The sequence below is a fragment of the Bubalus kerabau genome, chromosome 11 (assembly GCF_029407905.1).
Source record: "Bubalus kerabau isolate K-KA32 ecotype Philippines breed swamp buffalo chromosome 11, PCC_UOA_SB_1v2, whole genome shotgun sequence".
Classification (NCBI taxonomy): domain Eukaryota; kingdom Metazoa; phylum Chordata; class Mammalia; order Artiodactyla; family Bovidae; genus Bubalus; species Bubalus kerabau.
In genome coordinates this window covers 22480064-22496696 of record NC_073634.1, presented here as the reverse complement: position 1 = coordinate 22496696, position 16633 = coordinate 22480064, and the positions used below count along the sequence as shown (strand labels likewise).

Here is a 16633-nt window from a genome sequence, read left to right as displayed (position 1 = left end):
TTATGAGCTTTATGCCTGTTTTGCAGATTTTTGTGAGGATTGCATTTGCTACTCTATATGAAAGGACTTTATGAAGTAGGACAGCTCTTTACCAGGGGTAGCAAGTTGGTTGCAGTCCAGTGACATTTCAACCCATAGGTTAACTGTTGTACAGAAAGCATGGTCTTGACAAAGTTTCATTGTGTCCATCTCAACTGGGAGTGAGGGCTGTGATCAATTAGCATTACCTGCTATGGATGTACTTTGTCCCTGTTGTATTCCTCATATGAAGTTAGCATTATTGTTAGACTGTTTTGGCATAGTATTGAATTGTTTTTAATTTGTAGCACCTTCCTTTTTTTTTTTTTTTAGCATTTTTTGCTTCAAATTTTTTATTTTTACAAGTACTTTGTAAATTGTAAGATTATAAGAAAATAAATGACTGTCTCCTTTGTAGTAGTTTAAGTATCCTTAAAAATAATTGCTTGAGTTTTAAAGCTAGATTATTAGAAAACATTTAAATAGCAAAATATATTTGCTTTATAAATTTGCTTTTTTTTCCTGAAAGTAATGCGCCAGAATGTGAAGCGAGCAACCTTTGATGAAGTCTTAGAACTCATGGCCACGGGATTTCTGCGTGGAGGGTCAGGTTTCTTAAAGAGTGGTGGAGAAATGTTAAAAGTTGGAGGGTCTGTTAATCGTGAAGTGAGAGTTGGAGTTACCCAGGTTTGTGATATATATGTATAAAAGAATTCTGTTCATATCACTTGTGAAATTTCATTGAAGACTTGTACTAAGTAATAGCACATACAGAGATTTTTAATGCTATCTAAAATTTAATAATTAAAAAATGTCTTTCAAAGCATTTCTCTTACTAAATGAATGAATTACATTCAAATTGTAAATTGCATGCTTATATGGAACATTAGATACTTAATGATGTGTGAATAAACCTGCATCTGCTACATTTATCTAACAAAATTTTCCCAAATTTTACTTGGTAGAAAATCAGATGTAGAATAGTTTAGTTTTAATTGAAATTTTATTCAAGTAGCTTGAAGAATTTAGATTTTAATGTTTTCAACAACCCTGTAGCTAAAAATATTGGTTGGTTCTTTGGATTTATCATCATTGCTTAATCACCAATGTGCTTATGAAGTTAAATCTTATGTGAGATAATTTCAGAATAGTAACTAATACCAAATAAGATATTGCAGTTAATAATATAATAATAATAGTTAACATCTAATACAAAGAGTTGGACACAACTGAGCACACACACATTAAAATGAAATGATTTTTTTGTGCTCTTAGTCAAAATCATCCAATTATACCTTGTTCCAGAAACAAATGTAAAATAGCAGTAAACCATTTCAATCTAGTAGTCATAAGCAAATGTTTTATAGTTCTAGGTCAGCATTTATTTAGCATGTTGGGGCTTATTACTATATCATCTTCATCAGGGCTTCCCAGGTGGCTCGGTGGTAAAGAATCCACCTGTCAATGCAGGAGTTGCAAGAGACATGGGTTTGATCCCTGGGTCAGGAAGATCCCTTGAAGTAGGAAATGGCAACCCACTGCAGTACTCTTGCTGGGAAAATCCTATGGACAGAGGAGCCTGATGAGCTACAGTCCATGGGGTTGCAGAGAGTTGGCCACGACTGAGTGCACACACCAACACACATACATCACCTCCATCACTGTCATCCCCAGGGTGATTTCTCCTTTTCTTCCCGCTCACACCACTCTCTTTCTGTTCTTCATGAAGCTGTTATCCCAAGAACTGTGTTTAGTTAAAGATACTTCAACCAGTAAATCCTATGCTACAAGTACTAAAAAGGTCTCAAGTTTAAAATTTTCTCAATTGTAATCTCAAAGATAAGTTATTTTGCATGCTGTCATCAGTTATTTACGTAGTTGTTTTATCTGTAATTTCAGTTCATGTATATAAATTTACCTGAAGTTGTATCTTAATCTGTTTACAGGCATATGTTGTTTTTGTAACAACATTGGGTGGCCAGTGGTTGGAGCGTAGCTTTGCTACATTCTTGTCTCATGTACTTGATCTGGTTTCCCATCCTCGGGCAACACAAACACATGTGGAGGCTGTGTATTCCAGACGATGTGTCTCCTTTATTTTAAGAGCTACCGTGGGCAGTTTGCTAGGTGAAAAAGCCCAGATTGCAGCTGCCAAAGAAATATGCCAGGCGATTGGAAAACAAATGAAAGCAGTAGGTAAGAACTGATGTCATGGTATGTGTTGTTGATTATTTAGTCATTTAGTTCTTTACTGCTGTCCTTAATAAATACTGATAGATCTGATTAGTTCATATCTCTTCCTGGAATGTGTCTTTTTTTTTTTCTTCTTTTTTTCCAACACGCCATGCAGCATGTGGGATTTTAATTTCCCAATCAGGGATTGAACCTGCATCCCATGCATTAGAAGTAAGGAGTCTTAGCCACTGGACTACCAAGGAAGTCCCTGACTGTGTTTTAATAGTCATTTTTATTGTACTCTTACTTGATATTAAAACAACATATAATTACAGTAAATTGGAGTTTTTTAATATTGGGTAGTGTGTAAGATCAGGTTTTTTCTGTTTTATTTCTAGTACCTTTACTGATTTTATAGCTCTCCTGGTATGCAGTAGCATATTGAGGAATCTTTGAGGGATAACCTATTATGGTTTTTCTTCTTGGAGCCTGTTGTTTTATAAATACATGTTGTTTTCCTCACTCTTATTAGGTTAATATGAAGACTTAAAAACAGTTACAGGTGATTTTTAACCCATTACAGAGTATACTGTGAAGCCTCAGTAATTCATAATTAAAAGAAACTCTCTTCTAGGCAATATCAATTTTATAACTTTTTCAGATTAACAAATAGTTATGGAGTATTTGAGATTGCAAAGCAGTAATTCAGGTTTTGAACAATAAGTAGGATAAAGTTACTGTCTTCTTGGTGCTTATAATACAGTTAGGGAACTAATGCAAGGTAAAATATAAATTCTGTGAGATAGTTTATTTTATCACTGTTGCAAATATACATTCAGTTCAGTTCAGTTGCTCAGTCGTGTCTGACTCTTTGTGACCCCATGAATTGCAGCACACTAGGCCTTCCTGTCCATCACCAACACCTGGAGTTCACGCAAACTCATGTCCATCGAGTCAGTGATGCCATCCAGCCATTTCATCCTCTGCCGTCTTCTTCTCCTGCCCCCAATCCCTCCCAGCATCAGAGTCTTTTCCAGTGAGTCAACTCTTCACATGAAGTGGCCAAAGTACTGGAATTTCAGCTTTTGCATCATTCCTTCCAAAGAACACCCAGGACCGATCTCCTTTAGAATGGACTGGTTGGATCTCCTTGCAGTCCAAGGGACTCTCAAGAGTCTTCTCCGACACCACAGATCAAAAGCATCAATTCTTTGGCGCTCAGTTTTCTTCACGGTCCAACTCTCACATCCATACATGACCACTGGAAAAACCATAGCCTTGACTAGATGGACCTTTGTTGGCAAAGTAATGTCTCTGCTTTTGAATATGCTATCTAGGTTGGTCATAACTTTCCTCCCAAGGAGTAAGCATCTTTTAATTTCATGGCTGCAATCACCATCTGCAGTGATTATACATTACAGAATATATACATTAATCAAGAAAATTATATTGCCTAACATATCTTTAGAAATAAGAATTTAATGACTGTATAATATCTAGGACTTTATATTTAGAGAATTAATTAATTCTTATAAAATTAATGAAAGTGAATTTTTTTGTTAGTAGCTTACTAGGTAAATCATATTTTAAATGAACTAACTGAAAGTTAGGAATTAAAAGATGTTCAAATGAGGTATTGTTAGATATGTTAAAGTAGTAATCTGTTCTAGATTCACAAACTTTGAAGATATTTGTTTGTTGATTCATTGAAGAAATATTTGAGTGCCAAAAACACTGCCAAATGGTGAGAGTAAAATAGCAAGCCACACAGATAACACTTGTTTAGGGAACTTCTAATTTAGTAACCAAAAGAAAGAGTCCATGCGTTTCCAAGTCCAGAACTATCTAAGGAGAAAAGAGATGTTTAATTTTAGTCCATAATGTATTAATCTGTTATTTCCTATTCTATATTTTATAACCTGTTAATTCATAATGAATGTAAATAAGATAAGAAAGTTTGTTACTGTCATTTTAGAGTCTTAAGGTCATAGATTGATTAGTCACTTGATTTTTAAAATGGTAAAAAAAATTAAACACAGTGCTATGTATCTGGAATTTATGGGCCAGGATATAGTCTTAATTAGTAATTTGACAAGGGGTTTTTAGTTGTTTCATGATTAAATACATATCAATTGTATTGGAAGCTAAAAGATGGGGGAAAGGATCGACAACATTAATGGAAACTTTGAGGAACATCCCAGTAAGAAATTCTAAAGTCACCCTCTTTATAGATACTCTTTCTCGTCTGTAATTTGACAATGATGCTACCCAACACATTGCAGCTCTTAAAATAGCGGTGATAATGATAAAGTAACAATAATAGCTCCTAATGTTTACTGAATGTGTACTAGGAGCATCATTGATTTTTTTATCATTGTAATTTTGATTTGTGTTTCCCTAATTATTAGAGATCTTAGTTTTCTGAATGCTGAGCTTTAATCCTACTTTTTCACTCTCCTCTCACTTTCATCAAGAGGCTTTTTAGTTCCTCTTCACTTTCTGCTGTAAGGGTGGTGTCATCTGGATATGTGAGGTTATTGATGTTTCTCCCGGCAATCTTGATTTCAGCTTGTGCTTCTTCCAGCCCATATATTTAACTTATATGATGTACTCTGCATATAAGTTAAATAAGCATGGTGACAATATACAGCCTTGACATACTCATTTTCCTATTTGGAACCAGTCTGTTGTTCCATGTCCAGTTCTAACTGTTGCTTCCTGACCTGCCTATAGGTTTCTCAAGATGCAGGTCAGGTGGTCTGGTATTCCCATCTCTTTCAGAATTTTCCACAGTTTATTGTGATCCACACAGTCAAAGATTTTGGCATAGTCAATAAAGCAGAAATAGATGTTTTTCTGGAACTCTTGTGCTTTCTCGATGATCCAGCAGATGTTGGCAATTTGATCTCTGGTTCCTCTGCCTTTTCTAAATCTAGCGTGAACATCTGGAAGTTTACGGTTCATGTATTGCTGAAGATCATGGCATCTGGTCCCATCACTTCATGGGAAATAGATGAAGAAACAGTGGAAACAGTGTCAGACTTTATTTTTTTGGGCTCCAAAATCATTGCAGATGGTGATTGCAGCCATGAAATTAAAAGATGCTTACTCCTTGGAAGGAAAGTTATGACCAACCTAGATAGCATATTCAAAAGCAGAGACATTACTTTGCCAACAAAGGTCCATCTAGTCAAGGCTATGGTTTTTCCAGTGGTCATGTATGGATGTGAGAGTTGGACTGTGAAGAAGGCTGAGCGCCGAAGAATTGATGCTTTTGAACTGTGGTGTCGGAGAAGACTCTTGAGAGTCCCTTGGACTGCAAGAAGATCCAACCAGTCCATCCTAAAGGAAATCAGTCCTGGGTGAACTTTGGAAGGAATGATGCAAAAGCTGAAACTCCAATACTTTGGCCACCTCATGTGAAGAGTTGACTCATTGGAAAAGACTCTGATGCTGGGAGGGATTGGGGGCAGGAGGAGAAGGGGATGGCAGAGGATGAGATGGGTGGATGGCATCACCAACTTGATGGACAGGAGTTTGAATGAACTCCGGGAGTTGGTGATGGACAGGGAGGCCTGTCATGCTGCGATTTGATTCATGGGGTTGCAAAGAGTCGGGCACGACTGAGCAACTGAACTGAACTGAATTATTAGGGATACAAATACAGTTCTTAACAGGCATTCAGCTTGTATAATTTAAAAACATAAACTTGTTTAAATCAAAAAATTATATCATGGTTTAATTTACCTACATGCCGTACCTGATTTTGTGCTTCCAGAAGCGGTAGTGAATGACACTAGTGGGGAGAACAAGTCTGGAGCAGCAGACATTGCGGCAAGCCAGCATGTGATGGTCTGTGCCCTGCAGGAGCTCGGGAGCCTGGTGCAGAGCCTGAATGCCACCGCGTCCCCTCTTATTCAGGAAGCATCTATAGGTGTGCTGTTCACTTATAGGCTGGAATATTTTTTTCAATATTTTTAAAAGTCATAGGTGTGATTGATAAACTCCCAATTGGTTGCTTAACATGGTAATTAGCAGTTTAAATCACCCATTAAAAGTTGGGTTTTATTTAGGATTCACTGTGATAATGAATCTTGAATTAAATATTAAAATAATGCTTTGAGAGACAAACAGTCATGGTAGTTTTGTTTCTAAACTTTATTGAATACATCAGCATTTTATAATTCATTGGATATAATTGTACTATGTTCTTTGTAGAAAACTTTCCTTTGAAGTACTTACCTGTTTATGAGTTGAGATGTGTGTGTTTTTTGGCAGCAGTTCTGAAAGTATCTGTGTAAAATTGTAACACAATATTAATGTTGGTGTTATACATAGTCTTTTAACTCATTAAATTGTGTGACTTCATTAAAGAGTAATTTTGAGTATTTTTTTAGGCCTTTTGGAGACTGTGACCTCAGTGCTTCTCCATCCAAGCATGGCAGCTCGACTGGCTGCTGCCTGGTGTTTGCGCTGTGTGGCTGTGGCGTTACCTTTCCAGCTGACGCCATTTCTAGACAGATGTGCAGAACGGCTCAACAGCTTAAAAACCTCGCCAGAAGCTGTTAGTGGATACAGTTTTGCAATGGCTGCTTTGTTAGGTGGAGTTCATCAGTGTCCTTTGGGCATTCCTCACGCCAAGGGAAAGGTATGACAAAGATCCTGGAATTTTAAGTGCTAACCCATGGGCTTTATTTAGTCTTCATTGGAATACCTCTGTGTTTGATGTTGAACTGGATGATCAAACAAAAACAGTTTTACTGTGATAATAAGTGACATGGGACTCTGCTTGCGTGGAGTTATGCCGTGCTGTACTGTCCTTAGTTGCTCAGTCGTGTCCGACTCTTTGTGACCCCATGGATGTAGCCCGCCAGGCTCTTCTGTCCATGGGGATTCTCCAGGCAAGAATACTGGAGTGGATTGCCGTACCCTCCTCCAGAGGATCTCCCCAACTCAGGGATTGAGCCCAGGTCTCCCACATTGCAGGCAGATTCTTTATCGTCTGAGCCACCCGGGAAGTCAATGAATACTGGAGTGGGTAGTCTATCACTTCTCCAGGGGATCTTCCCGACCATGAATTGAACTGGGGCCTCCTGCATTGCAGGTGGATTCTTTACCAGCTGAGCTACCAGGGAAGCCCATATGGAGTTGACAGACCCTAATTAAAATTTGATACTTACTTCTGTTACAGGAATAATAGTGTTTTGTCTGGGTGTAATATCATTTTATGATTTATTTTAGATATTTAAAAAACCTTATACTGATTCTTTAGAAATCAGAGCTTTTCTTTGGAGTTTTAGAAATATAATTCACGCTGCTATATTCAAAATGTCAAGAGAATGTGCCGTTGCCATAGTTAGCATTTTGGTAATACTTAATAAAATTGAATAGCTGTCATGAATCAGTTACCTTTTTTTCACCTTTCTTTCTGCTATACTGTATACTATTATGAAGATTTTCTTGTTAGGAATATAAGTGTTTATATTAGTATTATTTGCAATTTTATATTGGGCTAAATTTTTAATTTTTTTTTTCTCTGGGTTACTTGGCCCATGTCCATTCATTTTTGTGACTTGGATAGCTACTACTCAAACCTGGTCTTCCATCTCCCTTTGTCATATGCTTGTCTCCTACTGATTTTCCTTCTTTGGAGTCTTTTTCTCCCATCTCTTCCATATTTTATATTTCATATTTTTTATGTGCTCAAAGACTCTTAGAGACTATGCAGGATCAGAGAATAAAATATAATCACCTCTGTCTGCTGAACTTGTACCTTCATAATTTGCCTTAATTCTTTCCTTTCATTCTAGTTTCTTATTGCACTCGTCAGACTAGCCACATTGCTTTCTTTCCAAGCTTTTCTTCAACTTCCGTGCCTTTGCTTATGCTAACATCTTACATTAGAATTTCATCCCTCCTCTTGTTCACCTGCACCAAACTTAGCTGCTTTGTTTAGAAGCCCAATTCAAGTTCGATCTCTTCCATGAAATACCTTCAGAGCTACTCAGTCTATGGTAGCCTTTCTCTTTGCTGACCACTGCGTCTGTCCTATTATTCTGTCATTTGATTGTATGCTGTTTGTTACTTTCCTTTTCTCCTGTGTCTTTTCTAAGACTGTAAGCACCTTAAGATTAGCTTAATGACAGATTTATAATAAGAGTTCAACAAATCTTTAAGTGTAGGTTTACAGTGTCACTACTCATAGCATTTATTAAGTGACTACATGGATCAGCACCATTCTGGGTGCTTTCCTGTATTAACTTATTTAATCCGCACATGAGTGACGTTGGTTCTCCTGTTATTCCTATTTTAGCAATGAGGCATAGAGATGAAGTTATTCTAGGTCAAAAAGCTAGGAAATGACAAAGCTGGGATATGAACTCGGGCGTCTTGGCTCTGGAGGTCATATTCTTAACCACTGTGCTGTTGTGGGTCTTCTCTGAGTCAGCAGTGCATTGGGATTGATTAGGTACTGATGTTGCCTCTTTAAAAGCATGTTAACAGCAACAACAACAAAAAAAGGACAAATTCTTTTTTAATAAAAGCATACTAGCTATGTATTTTCTTTTTTGATCTTGTTAACTTGTTTAAATTAAAATCCAGTTCTAAACCTCTCTTGCAGATGGTTGTTAGTATTGCTGAAGATCTCTTACGAACTGCTGCCCAAAATAGCAGGCTGTCTTTACAGCGTACCCAAGCTGGATGGCTCTTACTTGGAGCACTCATGACTTTAGGTACAGCTATAACTGAGTAGGATTTTGTCTTATTCTATAACTGTCAGTAGACTGTAAAGAAAATTTAAAAGTATTCAACTTCACATTCTAGACTTTGAATGAGGCTATAAAAGGATAATGATGTTTTTCTCATCATTTGCTCTGAGATTTTTTGGTAATTTCTGTTTATGTACACTTAGCGACTGAACTGAACTGAATGAGAAAGCGAAAGTCACTCTGTTGTGTCTGACTCTTTGCAACCCCATGGACTATATATTCCATGGAATTCCCTAGGACATAATACTGGAGCTGGGGTGGGTACCCTTTCTCTTCTCTAGGGGATCTTCCCAACCCAGTGATCGAACCCAGGTCTCACACATTGCAGGTGGATTCTTTACCAACTGAGCCACGTTTCACCTTTACTATCAGAATAGCCATGGTCTAACTGATTAGCCTATTAAAAGAAACGAGATATTCCGTGCCCAAAGTGAAGGCTAGTGACATGATTTTAGTAGGATGATAAAGTCACACAGTAAACAATATCTCTTGTTGGCGTTACATCCTTGGGGTATTCTTTTGCACTTCACTGTCCTAATTGTTCAGAGAAGGCGATGGCACCCCACTCCAGTACTCTTGCCTGGAAAATCCCATGGATGGGGGAGCCTGGTGGGCTGCAGTCCATGGGGTCGCTAAGAGTCGGGCATGACTGAGCGACTTCACTTTCACTTTTCACTTTCCTGCACTGGAGAAGGAAATGGCAACCCACTCCAGTGTTCTTGCCTGGAGAATCCCAGGGACAGGGAGCCTGGTAGGCTGCCGTCTATGGGGTCGCACAGAGTCGGACACGACTGAAGCGACTTAGCAGCAGCAGCAGCAGCAGTCCTAATTGTTATGACAGATCTGAGATGCAGATAAAGTTTAGCATTATACATAGAACAGAAGTACCTGTTATCATTGTGATAATATATGGTATCAATATGTTATCATTGTAATAAGGTATGTCCACATTTTACTTCATATTTTCAACTTCTACTATAAAAAGTATGTGTGTGTACTAACTACAAAGTTGCTAACTGCTTGATTCATCTACCTTTTGAAAATTGAACCTTGATCTGGTTTTCTAAAGAAGATAATAAGTGGTAACTTTTTTCCAGAACATTATGTTAAGTATGTTATGTGATATATTAAATGAATTCCCTAGCAGTATAAATATAGGTTCCTACTTTTAAATATACTACTCCATGAAAATTAACCATATACATTGCCCTTAAAATGGAGTAGTAAATGTTTATAGTTATGTGTTTAGGAACGGGTGTATATGTTTATATACATATATGTTTATAGAAAAGATATCATGAAATATGTCCCTGCTGCTGCTGCTGCTAAGTCGCTTCAGTCATGTCCAACTCGGTGCGACCCCATAGACAGCAGCCCACCAGGCTCCTCTGTCCAGAACACTGGAGTGGGTTGCCATTTCCTCCTCCAATGCATGAAAGTGAAAAGTGAAAGTGAAGTCGCTCAGTCGTGTCCAACTCCTAGCGACCCCCTGGACTGCAGCCCCAGATAACTTTATTGTTGATAGAATGTAATCTGTCATTCTAAATATATTTGAGTAATTTCTTTTAGATGACATTTTGTGGATTTATTTTATGTTGGATGCTATAAATATTGTTAGTTTCTAGATAAATTTTACTGTGCTTCAATAGATATATATTTCACTTACAGAATAAAAAACATTTTGAAAATGTTAGAGATTAAGATAGAGATAAGAATTATTGTTAAAGCTTATTTGGGGCTCATGTAGTGTTATATATAGTATGGTTTTGTATTCCCATTTTCTTGTTTAGGACCGTCTGTTGTTCGTTACCATCTACCCAAGATGTTGTTATTGTGGCGAAACGTTTTCCCTCGTTCTTTAAAGGAATTGGAGGCTGAGAAGGCCCGAGGCGATTCTTTTACCTGGCAGGTAACATTGGAAGGTCGTGCTGGAGCTTTATGTGGTAAGAACTGAAGGGATTGCGCTTGCACAGTATTATTTTCTTACTAAAATATTTGTGAAGTGAAGGTAAATCATTGCTTCAGTTTTTTATTTTGATATATAATGATGAGTTTGTAGACTTTTACATTTAGAAAAAAACTTTGTAAATAATCTATACCAGTTTACTAATTTTGTAATAAAAATGAAGATAAGTCTTTGAAAAGGAGGTTAGAGTTTGTGATCAAACAGGAGCTAGAATCCAGGCCTTTTAATTCCCAGTTCCCGCAGTCTTCCACCTGAAGAAGCACTGAGTCATCATGTAAAAAAACCCAGTGCTTATTTAAAGGAAAAAGAAACTCAGGATTACCAAGTTTACTGAGTTTACAGTTAGTCTTTTAATACAAATGGCTGTTTTCTCCTATCAGATCTGCAAAAGTTGATACATTTTTTAGATATCAGAATTTTCAAGAAGTGTGAAATAAAGTTGTTTTTGTTTGGGAGTCAGCAACTTATAGGAAAGGCTCAAGTTTTGTTTTATTTGGGAACTAAAATTACATTGAATGACTATCCTTTTTTGTTTTTTTACTTTATTTGAAGATGAAAAGTACTTCTTTTTCCAAATTGTGGGAGATGGATATGCACTTAACCATAAACACGGGGGCAGAGTGTCAGTTTTGTTCCCATATATCTGAGAGATGGTAGCTCTACTACTAAGCCAACAAAGATACTTCTGCTCACTGGGGCATTATGTCCACTCCTGGTTCTCTTCTGAAACAGCTTTCTTTTTCAGTCATCTGAATTCACATGGGGTCATAGACCTCTGAATTCTTGCTCACGGAAATCTTAAGAGACATCTTCCCTTCCTCTGTTTCTGTTGTCTACTCTTAGCCTTTTCTAATGAGTTTTCTCTGTCGTTGCAGTTGGTTCTTCTTTTGGTTTGACCTTGTTTTAGAACCTGATGTTTTGTAATAATTAAAAATTTTAGGAGCCTTTATATAACTTTATAAATTGTTCATCTTCACAAAAGCTGTTTGAAATCAGTCTTTTTAAAATTTTTATCTAGCAATGAGGAGTTTTGTTGCACATTGTCCTGAACTCCTAACTGAAGATGTGATTAGAAAATTGATGACCCCTATTGAATGTGCCATGACTATGATGTCACAGTAAGTAGGCAATTAGAACACATTAACATCCAATTTTATATATTTAAAAATTGCCATGTTTTGTAATTCCCTGTACTGTCATATAGAAAATGTACTAAACTTTATGTAAAGTGATTTTAAAAATTATAGTAGTATAGATTGAAATAAAATTGTGTTTTATAGTGTTTCTGTTACTAACATTAAAAGTTACAAAATAAACTAAAACAAAAACATAATGCTTATCAGTGTACTTTGACAGTACATTGATATTGTCTGAATATCATCTGGATATCACTTTGATTTGACTGAGAAAGAATGTTTGTAAGTACTGCTTATTCTAATAAGCTGATACAAATTATACTTTTGACATTTTAGCATTCCCTCTGTAATTAAAGCCCATGGAGCTCATCTGAAAGCTAGTGCTGCCATGGTCCGTTTAAGGCTTTATGATATCTTGGCATTGTTACCTCCAAAAACTTATGAAGGTAAGTAAAATTTGTGGATGTTTAATAAAAATTCTTCATTATGCCTTTCCAGCTCTTCACAATATCATAGAGTTCTGACCCTGGCTACCTCGCTGCCTCACTATGCAAAGGAAGGCCACCATTTTCCTTTTCATCATACAGAGTAGCTAACACTTGTTGAGCACTGCTGTGTTCCAGGTCCCATCCTAAGCCCTTTATAAGTATTGGTATCTTTGACTCTAACCACAGACCTTATGAGGCTAAAATATAGCTTTGTTTAAAGGTGAAGAATCTTGGCTACTTAGAGGTCGTGTAGCTTGCACGGGTCTGGGAGGTAGTAGCAGAGCTTGGATTCAAACCCAGCTGGTTCATAATCAGAGTCTATGCTTTTGATAACTATCTTAACTGTTATGATATAGCCAATAATTTAGGAATCTGGGGGGAGAATATTAATGTACTTTTGCAGAAGCTAAATGTCATATAAAATGTTAATATCCCAGTGCAACCATGCCTGAGAATTTTTATATGCTCTGGTTCAGTGTTTGTACATCATTGAGTAATTAATAGTAAATAATAATCATATTTAACATATTTAAAATAAAGAACTTTTCCTGAATTTGAGTTGTTTATTTAAATAATTTGGACTAAAAGGCACAATACAAAAAATAAATAAATAAATAAATAAAAGGCACAATACAATAATGAAGAAGTGCCACTATTGTGTATTAAAACTAGCAGTGAAACATTTAATACTGATTTTTAAAAAAAGGAAATGGGGATTTAATTATTTTACTTCTGTTGAACATATTGCTGCTCTTTGTAGGTAATGATTGTCATCTTCTTAAAAAGTATTATTTTTCATCTGATCTGAAGTTCTGTTTTTTAGGCTCTTTCAATGCACTTCTTAGAGAACTGGTGGCAGAATTCACTTTGACTGACAACTCAGCCAACACAACTACTTCCCTCCTCAGATCCCTCTGCCACTATGATGATAGTGTTCTACTTGGGTCCTGGCTTCAGGAAACTGATCATAAATCAATTGAAGACCAGGTAGTAAACTATACATTGAAATGATTACTAGCTTGATTAATAAACAATGGTACTAGTATACATTGTCATTTAAAAAGAAAATATTGTAGACTAAGGTTTACTTTTCATTTATCTTTCTTAAGACATTTAAAAATATCTTCTTAGTGGTGGATAAATAAGGAGAAAAGGTAAGCAGCAATAGTTAGAATTGGGTGAGTTGTCTTTATTTGATAGTCTGTGTATTTAGGTATCCTGTGGCTGCTTTTGCAAAGATCGGTTTTGAGTAGCTTTTTGGTTGTTGGTGTTCTGTTTCAGTTTAGTTTATTTTGTGACAGATTAGAGAGGAATAAAATTTAGTAGACTGAAGATTTAGAATCTTTTTTGCCCACTGAATAATTATTTCATATGTACTTTTTAAAAAGTTTCTAAAGGTCACTTTAAAAAACTTTTTTTGTGGGTTTAAGTTATTCCTGATGTTATTTTGCTTACACATTTTAAGGTGGGTACTATAAAAATGTTTTAGAATGAACAAGATTTAAAAAAAAATGATATCAACTGTTGTAACTTTTTTAGATAGCCAAATTACATCTTTCTCTGTTTAAACATTTCCATAGTTAATCATTCTGTTCTTTTATTATTACCTTTTCTCTCTCCTCTGTTTTACTCTTTATGCCCCGTACTTGGTAAGTAAATTTCCTACAGTAGATTTTGAATGATTTTTATGTCCTCTTTTTGCAGCTCCAGCCAAACAGTGCATCTGGGAGTGGGGCTCTGGAGCATGACCCATCCTCCATTTACTTACGAATACCTGCTGGAGAAGCTGTGCCTGGGCCTCTTCCCCTTGGAGTTTCAGTCATTGACGCTTCCGTGGCTCTTTTTGGTGTAGTGTTTCCTCATGTTTCTTTTAAACACCGGTTAGTATAAAGTCATAGTTAAATATAAATTATTTTTAAGTAGTAGATTTTCCCAGCCAATGAGTTTCCTTCTATTTCTCATTCATTAAGTCTTTACTATGAAAAGATGTGGAATTTTGTCATTCTTTTATTGCATCGATTGAGATGATTTGGGGTTTTTTTCCTTCATTCTATTAAGGTGATATATCACATTGATTAATTTTTGTCTGTTGAGCCATTCTCAAATTCCAGGAATAAATCCCACTTGGTCATAGTATATACACCTTTTAATGTTCTGCTGTAGTTTGCTTATATTTTGTTCAAGATTTCTATGTCAGTATTTGTATTTGTAATTTTCTTGTAGTGTCTGCCTGTCTTTGGTATCAATGTAAAAGTTTTTAAAATATATTCTGGATGCAAAAAAAAAAAAGTTCAAACAGTAGTCTCACAAACATAATAACATAAATTGCATGCAGACTCCACATCATTTGAAACTGTTTTTCAGGTTTGAGCCCATGTTCTGGCATCTAATAACTATTGTATTGTGGACCAGGTCTTATACAACAAAATTTTCATTGTAGTAATTTGTTTGCCAGTTTATAAGGCATAGTATGTTTGCCTGTATCTTTAATTAGGGACAGCAGTTTTCCAAGTTTTTTGATTTTGTTATTGAGATAGTAAATGAATGAGAAGTCTACTCCCTAATGTAACATTTTTCAGATGTTAAAATCTGGAATTTGGAACACGGAAGTAACTGATTCTTTTCTTAATGGGAGCATTTTAGTTTGCTATGCTTTATGTCCACAGACACTGTACTTAACTTTTAGGTGTTTTATACTTATAGTGATTTTCCCAGAAGGACTAAAAATGAATTAATGTAAAATCTTCACAGATCGTTCAGGTTTTAAAAACTATGCCTCAAAAACATTGTTGTATAGAAAAGATAGCATGTCTTTACATATGTAGGTTACTTGATTAATTTTTAACTTGAGGGGAGAATTTTAAATATGGAATTTTACTTTATCCAGATATCTTCAAGAGCATCTGGTTGCCACGTGAATGTTAAAGACTTAAAAGTGAAAGAATCTTATGAAGCATCTATTTTAATGTTCTTGTTTTAAAACTAGAGAAATCTAGGTCTGAGAGCTTGTGGTTTGCCAAAAATCATACAGCTAGTTGTGAAAACTGAAACTAGAATCCAGGATTATCTTAACCTTATTAAATCACTTTTGTGAAACAAGATGAAGTAAAAATAGATAATTCTATCAAAAATATAATATATAACATAAATATTCAGGGATGGAGGAATCAGTGAATACATTATGGAAAGTTGATAGGCTGAAGTATGTTTTACAGAGACAATGTTTTGATATCAGCAAATGCTCATTATAGAATGTTAAATGAAGAATGTAAAAGGCAAGAAGTGTTGCAGTTTGGATTTTAATATATGTAAAAATGTTCAGTGGTTATTCCTAGGTAGTAACTTTTTCTTGATATTTTTCAAATTAAAAGAAATAAATACTTTATAGAAGGGGAAACCTTTTTTTTTAAGTTGCGGGTTTGAGATCAGTTATAGGCACATGATGTTTGATGGCCGTGTTGGAGCACATGTACATCTTCTTAGGTGTGTGCCTGATAGCAATGTGGACAGTACCCTGCTTCCTCACCAGAGATGTGGGTCAGTGTCAGAGAGGTGTGTGCATGTCAGCCCGAACAGGTGTCCTCTAAGAAGCTCTGACTGGGTTACCTCCTGGAGGAAAGATGGTTTCTTCCTATTGGGTTTTTGAAGAATGCTTTGACGTGAGACCTGTGGCCTTTTATAATTGAGCTTAAACCCTTCCAGTGAAATTCCCCTAGATTCCTTTGCCCCACTCCATTTATTTTTAGGAGAATCTGGTGTGATCTCATTCTCTTTAATCAGAATAGTCTCAAATGGCTGTGATTTGGGGAAGAGGGGTAACTGTCTCATTTTTAAAAAATGAAAGAATGAAACAACCAATTCACCTCTGATTTTTCACATTTAACAAAAGTGACCAAGCTAAATCTTAAAAAACAACAACTCCCAATTAGCTTCCAAAAACAGGGCATGAAGTACTATTTTCTTCTGTGTGTGAACATTTTTAAATTTCCAACCTAAAAATCTTCCACAGAGATGCACAGCTAATGATGGTTATTCTGTTCAGGAAACCTTGAGCATCTACTTTGTTGCACACTGAAGAGG

At 36.0% G+C, this 16633-nt stretch overlaps 1 protein-coding gene across 3 annotated transcripts in view; it reads left to right on the top strand.

The window, feature by feature from the left end:
* Positions 1–16633, top strand: part of HEATR5B (HEAT repeat containing 5B) — a 98533-nt gene that overhangs the window by 17346 nt on the left and 64554 nt on the right. For all 3 annotated transcript variants that reach the window (XM_055539810.1, XM_055539808.1, XM_055539809.1), the window contains exons 7-16: positions 548–705; positions 1965–2214; positions 5972–6127; positions 6591–6841; positions 8816–8927; positions 10754–10906; positions 11948–12047; positions 12402–12511; positions 13377–13540; positions 14258–14433. In XM_055539810.1, coding sequence (XP_055395785.1) covers positions 548–705; positions 1965–2214; positions 5972–6127; positions 6591–6841; positions 8816–8927; positions 10754–10906; positions 11948–12047; positions 12402–12511; positions 13377–13540; positions 14258–14433 — 1630 coding nt within the window. The remainder of the gene's footprint in view (positions 1–547; positions 706–1964; positions 2215–5971; positions 6128–6590; positions 6842–8815; positions 8928–10753; positions 10907–11947; positions 12048–12401; positions 12512–13376; positions 13541–14257; positions 14434–16633) is intronic.